General features: G+C 40.8%; 1 protein-coding gene across 3 annotated transcripts in view; it reads left to right on the forward strand.

Annotated features, from left to right (window-relative positions):
- FYB2 (FYN binding protein 2) overlaps positions 1 to 17,899 on the forward strand; it is a 122,294-nt gene that overhangs the window by 50,563 nt on the left and 53,832 nt on the right. For all 3 annotated transcript variants that reach the window (XM_066269080.1, XM_066269081.1, XM_066269082.1), the window contains exon 5: positions 17,015 to 17,115. In XM_066269080.1, the coding sequence (XP_066125177.1) occupies positions 17,015 to 17,115 (101 nt within the window). The remainder of the gene's footprint in view (positions 1 to 17,014; positions 17,116 to 17,899) is intronic.

Here is a 17,899-nt window from a genome sequence, read left to right on the forward strand (position 1 = left end):
AAACTGTAACATTGGCATGACTGATAGATAAGCAATTGTAAAATTGGCCTATTTAACCACATGATTCTGCTGCTTTTGAATGTGTGAGAAACAGCTAGACATTTCTATCTTCTTAGTGGATAGTAGTGTTCTCTTTAGATTTCCTACCTCTGCTGGGGATGGGAGGAAAAGTCACTACTCATAAAGTGTATTTTGCTAGAAATCTGCTGCATCACCTAGCTTTCCAAATTCACTGGCAATGAGTTATGCGAAAAAGTCCAGCAGTTTCAGCCTGACCTGTGGTGGCACAGTGGATAAAGCGTCGACCTGGAAATGCTGAGGTTGCTGGTTCGAAACCCTGGGCTTGCCTGGTCAAGGCACATATGGGAGTTGATGCTTCCAGCTCCTCCCCCTGTCTCTCTCTCCTTTCTCTCCTCTCTCTCTCTCTCTCTCTCTCTCTCTCTCTCTCTCCCTCTCTCTCTCCTCTCTAAAATGAATAAATAAAATAAAATAAATTAAAAAAAAAAAAGCCCAGCGGTTTCTTTATAAGACCAATAGTCCAAAATAAATATTGCCATGTTTTTCTTAAACAAACAAACAAACTAATAAATAAATTAGTAAAGTAAATCAAGTAAATGGTGTGATGTTGAGCCGTCTTAGATGTAACTTCTCTGGAAACTGGCACTTGTTTAAGAAGAATATTTGCATATCCATGGTATTAATCTTCAGTGCAGATAATAGGTTAAAAATGGAGTATGCAGAGTCTCATTACTGGAAGGGTACCCAACAAATATATGATGTAGCCGAGCCATATAGCATAATGTTAACAAAAATCTGGATTTTAACCCATACCTTACTACTAAACAACTATGTAACCTTAGATAAATGCTTTGACCTCTGTAAACCTCAGTTTCTACATATGTAAAACAGGATACTGGTAATACTTAACCCACACAATTGTGGTGAGGATGAAATGAAATCACGATTGTGAAGTGTTTAGCACAGGGAGTAGCATCTAGAGTGTTCTATAAAGCGTATTTAGCTATTGTATAACCTTCTGCCAAAGGCAAGAAATCACACTCAGAACCTTAGTCTCTTCAAAAATACTCTAATGGGGAGCTCATTACCTGGAGAGTCCCATGTTTTTCTTTGTTGGGGTCTATTTTATTGATGTAACACATATTTATTGAACATCAACTATATGCCAAGTCAACTTATATACCTTGAGAGAACAGCAGTGTGTAAAGTAGACAAAAATATCTTACATGTACATACACATGCACACACACATTTGTTTGTTTATTTAAAAGTCCTGAAAGATGACCTTCCTTCCCCAGACTCATAACCACCCGACTAAGATCTACTCATTGGTTAAGGACACTGTCTTTGCCCCTTCTTTACCTGACAGTTCTGAAAACATCTAAGGACTACATTCTTCTCCATGTTTTTCAACCATTATTCACAAAACAGGAGTTTTTGTGTTTTAGCTGTATTTCAATGGATTCTCTCTCTTTTTCTGTCTCTCCCTCTCTCTCTTTCTCTCTCCATATATATATTTCCCCCCAATCATCTTGTTAGGAACTCAGCGCATTGGCAGTAACCATTTTTATTTCTATCATCTTCATATTATCTCTTCCATGTGAGGACTTACATTGTGTAATGGGACACGGACAGATCCGGAGTCAAAACAGCACAGATTCAAACCCTCCTCTGTACCTTAGACCAGTCAGAGCTACAACACACACACCTGTAAAGTGGGCACAGTAATTCTACTTCGCTGATCGCCATGAAGACTAGGTGAGGTAAACTGCAGAATGCACACTGAACACAGATGATGCTCAGAGTCTTCGTTTCTTCACCCTTGGCCTTGCCATCTCTTGTTGTCCCTGGAATATGAACAGCTCGTTCGTTCCCAGCAGTGAAATGACTCTTTGGAGATTATTCTTTGCCATCACCTTTTCATGTGAACCAAGCAGGCTGGCATCCTCTTGACTGGCAGCCCACACTGGTGTGAGCAAGGCAGGTGAGACCCAGGGCAGCAGTCAGCACTGGGTCTCCATCGGTACTTAGCAGAGCTGGCTACTATTTTATTCATTAGCTATAAATATGGCTTTTCTCCCATTAGGAAGCGTCAGAGGGTAGTCCTGACTCAGGGAATCTCGCAGTAGACATTAAGGAAGGGAGTGGCTGTTTATTTCAGGAGCAGAAAAGATTCAGACAGTGCAGTGTTTCTCAGATGTGGGTCTGTGGGCAGATCTCCGAAGTCTACCATTTTCTCCCCTGAACTTTTTAATTTTGCATTTTTGTTTTGATGATAGTCTTGAAGAGGTAAGGTAAACCTATTATGAATCTTCTGGATGACCTCTTTCACCCTGATATTTGGAGCATGCGCTTGTGTTTGTTTTTGGAATTTCTACCCCATGTTGGGTGGGAAACACAAATGCTGCAAACTATGTGACCGTCTGGGACCCATGTGAGACAGCGGGAAGAGCAGAGGCTGTGAAGTGGGAAGGAAGGCCTCACCCAAGGCAGTCCAGGAAAGTCATGGTGATAACAGAATGCCAGTGTGGCCCACAAAAAGCACTTCCACTCCTCATTTGAAGAGTAGTAAGTGCTATGGAGTATTAGAGTAGTAACTGGGGTTGAGAGTGAAATAAAGAAGTATAGGATGATCAAGAAAGAACTCTCTGGATTCTTAAGATATATTCCCAGAAGTGTTAATTCGGAAGAAGATATGCACCTCCCTGTTCATTGCCGTGTTATTTACAGCAGCCTCGATCTGGAAACAGCCCAAGTGTTCATCAGTGGATGAGTGGGTAAAAAAAAGCTATGTTGTACAACCATTATGGAAGAAAGTATGGTGGTTCCTCAAAAAACTGAAAATAGAACTACCTTATGACCCAGCAATTCCTCTACTGGGTATATATCCCCAAAACTCAGAAACATTGATACGTAAAGACACATGCAGCCCCATGTTTATTGCAGCATTGTTCACAGTGGCCAAGACATGGAAACAACCAAAAAGCCCATAAATAGATGACTGGATAAAGAAGATGTGGCACATATACACTATGGAATACTACTCAGCCATAAGAAATGATGACATCGGAACATTTACAGCAAAATGGTGGGATCTTGATAACATGATACGAAGCGAAATAAGTAAATCAGAAAAAAACAGGAACTGTATTATTCCATACGTAGGTGGGACATAATAGTGAAACTAAGAGACATTGATAAGAGTGTGGTGGTTATGGGGGGGAGGGGGGAATGGGGGAAGGAAAGGGGGAGGGGGAGGGGCACAGAGAGAACAAGATAGAGGGTGACGGAGGACAATCTGACTTTGGGTGGTGGGTATGCAACATAATTGAACGACAAGATAACCTGGACTTGTTATCTTTGAATATATGTATCCTGATTTATTGATGTCACCCCATTAAAAAAATAAAATTATAAAAAAAAAAAAAAAAAAAAAAAAGCTATGGTACATTTACACAATGATTGGACAAGGAGAGCATTATGTTAAGTGAAATAAGCCAGGCAGAGAAAGACAAATACCATGTGATCTCACTCGTATGTGGAATCTAATGAATAAATTAAACTGATGAACAAAATAGGAACAGAGGCATGGACACATGGAACAGACAGAGCTGTCAGAGGGGAGGGGAGTTAGAGGACTGGATGAAAGAAGGTGAAGGGATTAAGAAAAAACACCCGTAGACACAATAGTGTGGTGGCAGCCCGAGGGAAAGGGGGTGGGGGCAAAGGGGGCAAACTGTGGAAACTGTGGATGAAAGAGACTTTGCCTGGGACTGTGGGCGCACAGTGCAGTGTGCAGATGTTTTATTGAGTTGTACACTCGAACCTGTTCCCCAAGATATTCAATTAAAAAATAAGAAAGGCCTTCCTGAGGTGGTGACACTTGGGTTGAGACCTGAATGAAGGGGTCCCAGTCATGGAAGGTCTAGGAGAAAAACATTCCAGGAGAGGGCACAGCGGGTTCAAACTCTCAAAGGAGAGCCCCCCCCCCATGTTTAAGGAGCCAGAAAGGAAGGGGGTAGAGCTAAAACACAGTCACTAGGGGGCTGGGGGAGTGGTGGTGGACTCCGGTGAACCGTGGACTGAATTCGGATTTTGCTCTAAATGCATTGGGAAGCCATAGGAGAATTATAAGCCAGGCAGTGGTATGTGCTGACATTTATTTTATCGCAATCACTCTTGGTGCCGTATAAATAATAAATTTAGTGGGCAAACAGGAAAAGAGGAAGACAACCTAGGAAACCACTATAACAAGAAAAACAAAAGCAACGATAATACTAAAAGTAGCAATCAACATTCACATCATGTCCGCTCTAATTGCACATATGATTCCACTTATGGCCATCTAAGAAGTAGATGAAACCATCCCATTTTACAGATGAGGAAACTGTCACAGAGAGGTGAAATAGCTTGGCATGCGTAAGGTGGTAGAAACGGAGATAAAGAAATCGATGGATTCAAGTTTTGTTTGAAAGAAAAGCCAGCAATTGCTGGATCAGCTGTGTGGAGGGAGATGCGAGAGAAAGGCAGCAATCTAAGAAAACTCCTCAGTGATTTGCTGTTAGTGTCGTTGTTGATGTGAACACATGTACTCAGTACATCATCAGTGCCCAGTTCAAGACAGACCCTTCCTGGAAGCTATTTGGAATTGTTTTCCACTTAACAAAACAAAATCACTGCGTCATTGTGCCTTTGTGTGTGTAAGATCAGAATCTCTACAGGCTTTTAAATTGTTTGCAACTACTGTACTCTTTCCTGAATGGCTGTTTTAGGTCATTAGGATTGGTATAGACCTGCTCTGACCAACCAACAGCAAAGCAAGCTCCTTGTGTGATCCCTGGATGTAAAAGTGGGCCCCAAGGTCCCCGTATGCTGAACTGAATTGCTATGGGGAACACTGAGGAGAAAGAATTTTTTAAAACCCAAGCCTTACAATATTTTAGACCCAGATCATTCAGTTGGCTTCAGCTTAAGGCACTTCAATAACTTATTATCCCTTTTTAATTGAACTTCAAGGACACAACAAGGTCACTGGTCTGCCTTTCACAAGGTAGGAGCAGTGGATTTACTTGGTGTTTTTCTCTTCATTTGTGTTTTCAAGTATTATTCCTTCTTTAAAAATCACCTAAAGGTTCTGTTTATTGAACACTTTCTATAGACAATGCCTTGTGCCCTACACTTAGGTCCACTCTCTCCTTCTAAAGCTTCCATTAAAACCACCACATAAGGCCTGACCTGTGGTGGCGCAGTGGATAAAGCGTCGACCTGGAAATGCTGAGGTTGCCGGTTCGAAACCCTGGGCTTGCCTGGTCAAGGCACATATGGGAGTTGATGCTTCCAGCTTCTCCCTTCTCTCTCTCTCTGTCTCTCTCTCCTTCTCTCTCTCCTCTCTAAAAATGAATAAATAAAAATTAAAAAAAAAACAAAAACCACCACATAAGCTAAGTAGACACTCTGACCGAAGGGTCCAGTTAAGTCATCCAGGATGATGCAAATGGATTAGTTTTACCAGGGTTTTGCTGGGTCAGCCTGGGTCCAGGACACAGCTCTTACCCAGCACTCCCAGCTGCCTCACTGAGGGTCCACATGGGATCTTTACCTATGACAAAAAACGGCACAGTTTAATAGACTCATGTCCAGCTCTACAAATTGAGCCTGGACATTCCCCAGGTCAGTGTTCTCAAATGCCTGCGTTAGGATTGTATTTTCTGTCTACAGAGAGATCTGTGTGTGGAAGGCTGGCCAAGCTGGAGCAGAAGTGTGGAAGGTTTGACGTCAACCCTGGCTTTCTCTCTTTAGTGGCATTCAAAAGATAAATTGGCAAAAGTCATGGTTTAGGAACAAATCGGACAATTACAAGTTGCATGTTTGGAGCCTAGTTTTGTACATAGAAAGGTTGACTGGAAACTAATCTTTGAGTATGGCCACGTGCAGGGCATTGCTCAGCCCTGTACATCTGTCAGGCTCATTTTAGCCCCATGACCATTGTAGAAGGGCAAAATTAGTACTGTATTCTCATTTTGTAGACAAGAAACCAAGGGCCCAGACATTTCATGACTTGCCCTAAAGTACAAGATAATATACAGCATATCCCAGATGTATTTATAAAGATTTTCAACTGTACTGTCTTACCTCAGAGGTTTTCCAATATGAAGGATTTGGAGAACTATTAGACTGCAAACTCCATGTGAGAAGGGACTGTCTGTCTCTTCCACCTTTGTTTTCCCAGGAAGGTGACTTGCAAGTAATAATTACTTAATGACTAAGTAACTGATAGGCCAGTGCAGTGACAGATAAACAGAGCGATTGGAAGAAGGATGGATAGATAGAATGATATTACCTTCCATGAACTTTCATATCAATAAAGAACAATTCCAAGAATGTTATCTGTACATTTGCACTGATTTGCACATACAATGTCTTATTTTACTAATATTAAAGCTAAGTAATTAGAACAGTCTGAGCTCTTTATTTGCCCTTGCACATCCTGTAAGAACTACTGCCACCTGAAGATGCAGGCTCACATGAAATCCTCTCTTCCCTCTGCTCTTTCCTAGCTTAGTGTCCAGCAAGTGACACTCTGCCAGGCAGTTGTCATTGTTATTTTAGCTGTTATGGAAGGCGCTCTCCTCTCTTCCCCCTCTCCTATGGACTCAGTGTGCTTCTAGTTCAATATGTAGTTAAACTAATCATTGTGCACTTGACCTCCATTTTACATGTAGAGTAAGTTCAAAAATCGCAAACTTTACCAAAGCCACGAAGGTCCTGTATGTCCTGGCCCCTCTTTCCTCTCCACTTTCTACTCCTCTCCTAACTCCCTCTGTCCCTGATCCTTCTCTTCAGCCTACTGACTGGCATTTTGGCTTCGCCTCAACAAGTGTGTTCTTACCAAGCAGACATACTTGCTTCTTCTTATGCATACAATGTCTTTCCCCAGGTCTTTACCTGATGGCTCCTTCCCATCTTGCAGGATTCCTTTATTTATCCATTCAATAAATAGTTATTGAGCCCAAGTCTGTACCAGACATTGTTCTAAATGCTGGTGATGCAATAGCTGACCCAACAAAGTCTCTCGTGGAGTACACATTTTAGTAGGGAAGAAAAACAAACAAGCACAAAGCAATGTAGTATAAGGAAATGATAACTGCTTACATGTCGGCCTCCCTGACTGCAGCTCGTGTTCCCTCTCCCAAGCTACTGTCTAGTCCACATATACACCTGCCTTATGCTCCTGTTAGTATTTGTGAATGCTGCAAATGATACTACTTATTCTATTTGTTTATTTTCTGTATGACTCAAGACCATGTGAGTCTTGAGTTCAAGGGCCTTATCTACTATTTGCTTTTATATCCTAGAATAGTACCTAGTGCGGAGGAAGAGCTCAATGAGAAAAATAATGATGTGATATCATCTACCTGTCTGTCTAGGATTGTAGAGTGTTTCTGTGAGAATCATAGGGGAATACAGACAGCTGGGAGTCTATAGTGTGCCAGGTACTGTATTAGTCACTGGAGACCCAGCAGTGATCCCAGAGCAGGAGAGACAAAATTAAACTAATAAATGTAATGATATAATTTTAAAACGGTGACAATTATCAAGAATATTCTAAAGCAGAGGATTGTGGTGGATAGAAATAGAGGGGAGGTGGGCTGTGTGGAAAAGGTAGCATAAGAAAGACTTTCCTAAAGGTAACATTAAAGTGAGACCTGCTGGTTGAGTAGGAGCTGGCCGTCCAGAGAGCATTCCAAGCAGCAGAAACAGCATTTGCAAAGCACTCCAGGTCAGAGAGAGTGTGGCATCCTTGCAAACAGGAGCAAGGGCAGTGTGGTTTGAGTGTAATGAGGGAAGAAAGGAATATTAGGACAGGAGTTCAGAGAGGTTCCTAGGAGCGAGATCATCAAGGTAAAGTATCTGAGGGTTTTACTATAGTTTCCTTCTTTCTAATTAAGAACCATAGAAAACTTTTGGAGAGTCTTAAGCCAGATTGTGACAAGGTCTAAATTAGCCTGGCTGCTATGTGGAGAATAGCTTATAGAAGAATCAGAGAGAATGACACTTAATTAACAGTTTAAATAATACACAGAAGTTTGTAAAGAGGACATTGATGGAAGGATTTTTGAGTGGAGGAACCATACATACAAAAGCAGAGGCAGGACACATCCATATGTAATTTGACATGATTTGAGTGTACAGTACTAGGGTGTGGATGGAGTGGTGTAGCATGTAATAATAGTTTAGCAAATGTTGGCTGAATAATAAAATGGACTTAGGTGGTATTCAGCTTGTGACTCAATTATGAAGTTTATTTTATGTTATTTTTTAGTTTCTTAGGGGTATTTTACCTCTCTAAATTATAATTTTTTAAAAGCAGGGAGTCTAATACTTCTTTCTTACCATATACTAATTGAAATTTGTTTAACTTGACTGACATAGCATTATTTAAAAATTAGAAGGTCTAGGTAGTGTGTTATAAGAGTTTAAGAGCATAGACTTTGGGGTCAGGTAGCTTTAGATTCATATTTGAAGCTCTACACACTGACTGTGATCTTAGCAAATATATTTAATATGTCTGGGGCTCCCATTTCCTCACCTGGAGAATGATAATATTAATAAATCTCACCTACTAGGGTTGCAGTAGGGACTGAAATATCTATAATTCCACAAGTGACAAGCATTGTCCTAAATACTTGATGAATTGCCACATTTATATATACACCTCTTTCTGTATATATATACATCTTTATATATTTATATACACATACATGCATATATATACACATACATGCATATATATACACATGTACGTACAGATACATAAATACATAACTTTCATTATGTATAATATATATTATCTATATAATATATGCTAATTATGAGCCATGAACTCACATGATAATGGGGGTTGAGAGATCCCATGATCTGCCCTCTGCAAACTGGAAACCCAAGAGAGCTGGTGTTGTCATTTAGTCTGGGTCCCAAAGCCTGAGAACCAGGGGAGCTGATAGTATAAATCCCAGTCCAGGGAAGAAGAGATGAATTTCTCCGACTCCTTTGAGGAGCCGTGAGACCAGAGCTACTTAAAGACCTAAGGGCCCCATGAGGCATCAGGCCTCTGGGCCTTTGCACATGTCATTCCCTCTGCCTGGAATACCTTTTTCATTTCGTGCACCTGGAAAATGCCAACAAGTCTTTCAAGTATCTCTTTGGAGAATTTCTCCGACTCCCTGGAGGAGCCGTGATCGCCTCTTCCTTTGTGTTGTCACCTCCCTCATTGGTCTTGTCTCGGGGTCTGCTCTTCCACTGGGCCAGGAGCTCCTTAGGCAAACAGACAGTGTGACATTCATTTTCTCCTCTATTCCCTGCCTGCTCCCTGGGATACAATAGCACTCTGTGAACAGTAAAGGAATGAAAGGAAAAAATTATAGCAAATTAAGCAGCATGTACTAAGTACTCACTATAATTCCTAGCACTGCCTTAAGCTCTTCAAATGCATTACCTATGTTATACTCATACGAACAGTAGGAGGGCAGATATTGTTACTATATCCATTTTACAGATGAGGAAACTGAGGCGAAATGACTTACCCAAAGACATTGAGCTTGTCAGTGGCAGAGATGAGTTTTGAGCTCAGACAGGGCTAACTCCAGTTTCCATGCACTTGACCACTACTATCCCCTGTTGCCTCCATAAAAGAGACAACCACAAGACCTCCGAGAACAATAGGACCACAGACACTCCTCGTAGGGGAGTTTGTGAGAAATGGACAATAGCAAAGTCCGCTTTTCTCTGAGTAACAGTGATGATCAGAAGCGCTGTTGGTTGCCTACCCGGAAGCCTATTTCCCTTCTTCAGTGCTGCGGAGTTGTGCTTTTATCTGTGAACACCCTCCCCCACAAAATGCAGGTGAATCCTGACTGGTCTAAGCTAATGTTAGTGGCAGCATCCCTCTCGTCTATGGTTAGTTTATTGGTAAATATGTGATCCAGTTAGCTTTTAATTTTTTTTTAATTATGGTGAAATATACATAACACAAAATTGAGCACTTTTACCAGTTAACTCTTTAAAAGAGACAGTTGAACTTGTTGCTGGACTTGGTTGGTGATAATGTAATGCCTGGAGCTTCTGCGGCCATCTTGTGGTCATGAAGGTAGTAACCAACACACTGGGGATGACAGAATGAAAATATAGGAACCTGATGTGGTTGTGAAGTGACTGGATCATTCCTACCTCAGTCCTCGATACAGGAGATAGTGAACCACCCTGCTATCTGAGCTGTTTTAAGTTGGTCTTCTATTACTTGTCACTGATACAGGAGCAGTGCAGGTGGAAGAATAGTTTTTTCCTGATAAAGAATAACAGAAAGTATACAAACTTTAATGATCTCTAGGACCCTGGTCTGGTCCACTGATTTTTGGTCTTCTAATGAAAACAATGATCTTGGTCTGGGTGGGGAGTGACAGTAACTTGGAACATCATTTGAATGAGCTTAAAGGACTTATAAAAGGTACAGTCCTGGCAGCCTTAGGCTTTAGTTCAGGAAACATCAAATAAGAATGTCCATGGTGAAGAACAGTCCTTGCCCTTGGGGTTCACATCATAGTGGGAGGGACAATCGCAGGCCAGTGACAAGTACACTCTACATAAGGTCCCAAGGCTGATGTGAAGGTAGCTGAGTAAAACTTCTTGTAGGCATTTTGAAGGATGATAAGAGAAGGGTCAGAGAAAAAAAGCATTGCTAGGCAGATTAAACAGCACATGCAAACTCAGGGCAACATAGTTCTCTCAGGGAAACTACAGGTCTTTTAGCAAGGGGAACTGGGCTAGCCACTTTCAGGTCATGTGTCTCTGAGCAAATCACTTGACTTCTATGAGGCTCAGAATCCACATTTATAAGAAAAAGAGAAAAAAGAAAGCAAAATGGTTGCAAAATTAGGTAACAGAATACATACACAAGCACAGGGCTTGGCATGTATTAGGTGCACAAGAAATGCTCTTTATTATTCATCCATTGCTATCACATGGTTCTAATTCATTATCTTTTCTGACCCAGATGGCTTTCTTCCCTTTCTCACTCATTCCTGAGCCTAGTAGTGAGGCCCCCACAACTCCCACAGACTTCTCCTCAGGCAGGAAACCTGAGCCCACTGCCTGGCCTAAGACAACTTCTAGGGTTAGGTGGTTTGTGTTAGTCCTTCTCTCTTCTCTCTGCTCTCTCTCTCTCTTTTTCCCTAAATGCAACAAAATAAAACCAAACAAAAAGCCCAACACCTGGCGTGGTTTGTCGGGGAATTATGCGAGTGTGTAAAAGAATAAAATAAAATAAACACTGAGTTTTCAGCATTTGGGGCTGTTTGATTAGGCACGGAGCAGAGCCAAGGGCCGGTGAGACATAGGGAAGGCTCAGGGCAGAGGCGAGAGGGGAGAGGGGAGAGGGGAGAGGGGAGAGGGCAGAGGGCAGAGGGCAGAGGGGAGGGGCCTCAGAGGCGGGCAGAGGGGCCCAGGACCAGCTTGGAAGTGGCTGTTTGCCTCCTGCCAACTTGGCAATGCTCTGGCTAACAGAACCCAGTCACAGGGCATTTGGGACCCAACTGCTCCACTTTCTCTGCCCATCCACCATCCTTGTTCCATGGCCATGAGGAGACACCAGGGGTCATTCCATCTGTTCTCTTGTCACTGTAAAAGACCCTGGGTCCTTTTCTCAATAGTCAGGGTTGCCTTCTCCTCTCCTGAGAAGGAGATTCCACAGACTTGTTGGCCTCTCAATATAATAATAATAATAATAAAAATAAGGATTATCCAACACTTTATAATTAGAAAGTAGAAGAGCTGGGATTCAAGTTCATATCTTTCTGACTCCAAGCTTCAAGTCTGTCTATAATTCTGTGCTGCCTCCCAATACTGTCTACCGTCCTGGAGACAGACAGTAGACTTTAAGAAATGTGGAGGCAAAAAAGAAATGTGGAGACAAAGAAATTGAAGCATAGATATATATTTAATTCATAGAGTTATTTCTTTCCTGAAATCCAAGTCCTTTGTATCAACCCACCCTGCATTAAATCAAGCCATATCTCAGATCTAGTTTAAATGGACCAGAAAAAAGAAAAAGATAAAAGACATTCTCAGGTAGCAAAAAGAGAGGTTTAAATATCCACAATATCTTCTTTCCCTTTTTACATCAATCCTGTGACTGCCTTTCCGTGAAGGCAATTGATCTGAAGATGCTATTTTTCACATTTGGGTGAAATTCTTTCTGGTCATCTGAAGTTCAGTATTTATTCATTTCTGACAAAAGTAGTGTAAGAAATTGATTAGACAGCTTCTTTCAATTTATCCACAAGTTGTTTCTTATTAATAAAGTTAATTTACCATAGACCTGATGAGATTGTTAGGCCACTGGAGCATGAGATACATGGCATAGTCTATAATTTAAGAAAATTTCTCTTGATTATTTCATGCAGGGTGGAGGGGAACAAAATAGAAAGGAGACATTAATGATGCATTAGTATATTATTTTTTCTTCTCAGCTAAATGAACTATTCATACATATTTAAAATACTACAGAGGCCATGAAAAAAAAATAGATCTGAAACTATCTAAAATGGCCAAAGGAGGGAAAACAATTGGGTGAAATGTACTTATGATATAATAATAAATGGGGAGAATAAACAAAATGTGAGAACTCCAACCTTTTCATTGTCTATAACAAGTACTGCTCACAAAAATCGGGATATTTTATCGCTTCATATTCATTTTGAAATATCCCCTAATTTTTGTGAGCAGTTTATATGGATCTACCTATAAATGCAAAAATAAAAAATTTTAAAAATCAGAACGAACATCAAAATACTAAGACCTCACTTGTGTTAAGGTGAGAGAGTGGTGGGTAATTTTCCTTCTCCCTATTATTCACATCTGGTGTAAAATAGTTATTTTGCATTTGTTATGAATACAGTTTAAGTCCTTCATTTTACTCCCCAGTCCCATTTCTTCCTCCCCTCCCAGAGGCAACCCCAATTATGAGTGCAGCAGTGTACCCATTTAGGGTATTTCTTCTACTTTAGCTACAAGTTCATACATCTGTTAGACAGTATTTTACATTTTTGTGTAAATGGAATTCTACTTTATCCCTCTGCAACTTAGGTTTTTCCCCAAAGCTGTGTTTTTATATTATATGTTAATGCATATAAGTCTAGTTTATTCATTATATTTACACATTGTCTGTATTTCTTTATCTAAACATATCACAATTTGTCCATGTATTTCCTTAATGAGGAACATTAAGGTTGTTTTAAACTTTCACCCTTTCAAGTGATGCTGCAGTGAACAGAGCAAGTTTCTCTATTTTTACTTAGAGTGAGAAGTGCTGAACAATATTAAACAATTTTAGTGTTACTAGATACTGAAAAAAATAGCGTCCAAATAGTTGTGCCAATTCATATTCTCAAACCAGTATGAAGAGTTCCTGTTTTCCATATTCTTGCTAAATTAGGTGTTTTTCCAAACTTAAGATTCTTGCTAAACTGAAGGGCGTGAATCAAATTTTTTGATTCCTATTTTCCTGTTTACTATGAGGTTGTGAGTTTACTTATATTACAAGCTATTCAGTCATTTGTTTCTGTGATGTATACTATATCCTTTTGTCTAATTTTCTATGGGTTTATTTGTCTTTCTATTGCAGGGGCCCAACAGAGTTTATATATTAACTCTGATCCACATTTTCATAGATTTCTGAAAGTCTAAAGCTATCTCCATTTTAGGCCTCTTTTTTACCTGCAGAGAGAGAGAGAGAGAGAGAGAGAGTACACCTCTTCTCATTTTCTGAACAGGTGTGCTCAAGTGTGATCTGATAGTAATATACCACCTACGCTTTCCTCGGATCGTACTAGGCTTGCCTCCTTTTCCCATCTGTCAGGGTTGGAGCTTCCATTTGTTGAACATGTTTTAGCAGCATTAGCTGGGGTTTGAAAACATCCAGCCAGATATCCTCTATTTTATTGGAATAGGTTAATTTCTTTTTTTTTTTTTGTATTTGTCTGAAGCTGGAAACGGGGAGAGACAGACAGACTCCCGCATGCGCCCGACCGGGATCCACCCGGCACGCCCACCAGGGGCGATGCTCTGCCCACCAGGGGGCGATGCTCTGCCCCTCCGGGGCGTCGCTCTGCCGCGACCAGAGCCACTCCAGTGCCTGGGGCAGAGGCCAAGGAGCCATCCCCAGCGCCTGGGCCATCTTTGCTCCAATGGAGCCTTGGCTGTGGGAGGGGAAGAGAGAGACAGAGAGGAAGGAGAGGGGGGTGGAGAAGCAAATAGGCGCTTCTCCTGTGTGCCCTGGCCGGGAATCGAACCCGGCTCCCCCGCATGCCAGGCTGACGCTCTACCGCTGAGCCAACCGGCCAGGGCAGAATAGGTTAATTTCTGTGCATTTTTTGTATTTCTCGATCTATTTCAACTTTTTCCCATTGTATTTTGTTTTAAATTTACTATGAAACATTTTTACTTGTATTTTTTTCTTCATTTTCTATCTTCTTCTTAAATATTTAAGCTTTCTTATGTATTTTTCTTCTACCAGTTGGGAAGTTAGTCTATTTCAATCCTTTTTAGTGGTTACAGTTGAATTTTGATTATCTACAATTAGGTCTGATTTTAACCAAAATCTCTATTCTGCTCCTAAACAAAACAAAGACCTGAGAATAAGTCTCATAACTTCTCTTACCATCTTCCATATTATTATTATTATTTTCAATTTTTTAAGTGAGAGGAGGGGAGATAGAGAGACTCCCACATGTGCCCAGACCAGGATCCACCCAATGACCCCTGTCTGGAGTTGATGTTCTGCCCATCTGGGCCTATGCTTACAACCAGGCTATTTTTAGCACCTGAGGAGGAGGCTCCACAGAACCATCCTCAGCACCCGGGGCCAGGGCACTCAAATCAATTGAGCATGGATACGGGAGGTGAAAAGAGAGGGAGAGAGAAAGGGGAGGGGGAAGGGAGGAGAAGCAGATGGTCGCTTCTTCTTTGTGTCCCAACAGGGAATCGAACCTGGGACTCAACACTGAGTTGAGGCTCTATCACTGATTTTTTTATTAATTTTTTAAATTTATTTATTTTAGAGAGGAGAGAGAGAGAAAGAGAGAGAAAGGGGGGAGGAGCAGGAAGCTTCAACTCCCATATGTGCCTTAGACCAGGCAAGTGCAGGGTATTGAACCAGTGACTTCAGCATTCCAGGTCAATGCTTTATCCACTGCGCCACCACAGGTCAGGCGACTCTATCACTGATTTTAATTCTATTTTGTTCTTCAAATTTTACAAATTAGTCATTTTTTACATTTATGATTTATTTAAGTTAACCAATACCTCTATTAATTTCTTTGATCACCATGTCTTATATATTTTACTTCATTTCTAGTGCAGTTTCAGGGATCTGTGAACGGTAAATCCAGGTACAGGTACTTGTATTCTGAAAACATCTTTGTTTGTCCCTCACCCTTGAATCATAATTTAGCTAAAAAGAAATTTATATTGGCAGCTATCTGCTCATTGCTTTAAGATCTTATCTATAATCCCACCATCAATAGTTGATACTGAGAAGTCCATTGATGGTCTGCTGTTCCTGTCTTTTCTCTCACAGCTTTTAAAAATTTTTTGTCTTATGCTAATTTACTACATAAGTGTAAGTGCAGACTTATCACTATTTCTTACTGTTAAAGTTGCTTCAATAGATGGGTTATGGCCCTTTTCGATTTTAGAACGTCCTTAGCTATTATTTGGTTATTGACTTCTTCACATCATCTTTCTTTTTTCTTTTTAGAGCACACATGCACATATATGTTGGACCTTCTCATTCCATCCTCCCTACGATGAACTTTTCCTCTGACATTTTCCATCTCGTAATCTGTCTGTGCTACCTTCCATGTAACTTCCTCCTATCTATCAGATTCTCCAATTCTCTCTTCTGTTGCATCCAGTCTACTTTTTAACCTATAATTAAGTTTTTGTATTTCAAGAACTATATTATGATTTCTATAGCTTCTTTCTCCTCTCTCCTAAACCACATGTTCTTTTTTCACAGTTTCTAATGGCTTTTATTTCTCACTTTATTTCTTTGAACAGTATCATCCTGTTACTTCATTCTCCCATGAGTTATATCTTCTGACTAGCTATGGTGGCTCGTCTCCTTGTGGGATGTGCGGTTGTGTACTCTGAGCTTGTTTTGAGTGGGAATTATTTCTTTTAGAAACCGTAGCTGTCAAAGGTTGTAGATGCATGTTTATTTAATGATTTCAGATTTGCTTTAGAAGAGGGGAGGGTTGGGTTTCAAGCACTCCTTCGGCTTTTGTCTCTGAAATACATGGAGAAATTGCATTTAGAACCCACACCTGCACTTCGATGGTAGGTTTTCAAGGTTCTAATTGTTCCTGGTGACTCCTTTGCAGCTCTAATGGCCATAGCCAGAGAGCAGTCTTCCCTGCTCAGTCCCTGGAAGAAAGCACAGATTTTTTTTTAGAATTTGTTTACAGATGGGATGGCATTTTGTGACTAGGGACTCTTTGCTAATGGCTCAGCTTCAGCTTCCCATTCAGATGAGGCCTGTGGCTCAGACTTAACTTCTGACTCCAGCATTAAATTCCCCACTGACTGGTTACTAAGGTCTTTCTTTATCTGGCTCCAGTTTTCTTCTGAGTCCCTTGGCTGCCGTTCTCATTTACATCTTTAATTGTGAGATTCCTCTTTATGTCTAGCACAGAGGAATTTTTACCTTATTGATTTCTAGACAAGTTGTGTGTTCTTTTTATAATTTCTGCATTTTTATATTTTATCCAGAATTTCTTTTTTTAGAGTAAGGGAGGTGTGCCTAACACATCTGCTGAGGTTACCAATTAGCCAGACATACTTACATTACCTCTCTAATGTGAGAAAAAAAAAATACAAAATGGTTTATAATATTTTTAAAGAAACATTTTAACTAACCTTTTTTCTTCTCCATGCTTCTCAGTGCTGAATTTGAAGAACCACATCATTATGAGGCAACAATTTCCTATCTGAGACACTCTGGCAAGTCCATTAACTGGTGCTTCATGGAAGAAATGGCTAATTGTAAGTCTGCCTGGCCAATTAATGTTGTACCCTGGGTGGAATGGAAATGTACCAAAAATGGTCCTTTCCCCAGTTCACTATAAGTTTAAGCATTCACCGCTGTGCTGCTTTACCTTCTCATTTCTTTCTCCCCCCTCAGCTAGTCTCTTAGAACATAAATCCATCCAGTAGGGCATCAGTGCTATCTCATGACTCCTAGTGCTGCCTTTTCTCTGTCCGCATCTGGTCTCCCCTTTCCCGATCTCCTGAGATGCTTTGCCTTCTCTTGCTATGTGGGAGGGAAAAATCCAGATATGGCAATTTCTTTTTCTTCCTTGTCCTCCTATAGAAACTTCATCTCTCTTCTTATGATGTCTTTTTTTTTTTTTTAAGTCCCCGGGTGACTCCATGTGTGGACAGGGAGAATTAGGTCCCTGTGTTTAGCCTGAATAGGAGCACAGGATTCATTGGATCTGACCACTGTCTCAGAGCTAAGTCTTCCTGCCCCTGGTATTGCCCCAAAAGTTTAGACTTTTCTGTGGAAAGTAAAAGAGGCCCTGTCAGGTAAGACGATGAAGAATCCAGGGCTCATCACATTTCTACAGGTTTTTATGTCTTTGTTGTGTCTATAGGATCAGCTGATTCTCTAAAAACAAAACAAAACAAAAAGGCATAAATATTTATGCCAGAATAAACAGTAGTGTTTACTGAGCTCCTGGTCCTCTGTGTTACTCCCGGCTGAGAAAGTGCTTTTAACCCGCTTTAAGGGACAGGGAACTCCAGCTCAGAGACAGAGTTACACAAG

This window comes from Saccopteryx bilineata, chromosome 3 (genome assembly GCF_036850765.1).
Source record: "Saccopteryx bilineata isolate mSacBil1 chromosome 3, mSacBil1_pri_phased_curated, whole genome shotgun sequence".
Taxonomy (NCBI): domain Eukaryota; kingdom Metazoa; phylum Chordata; class Mammalia; order Chiroptera; family Emballonuridae; genus Saccopteryx; species Saccopteryx bilineata.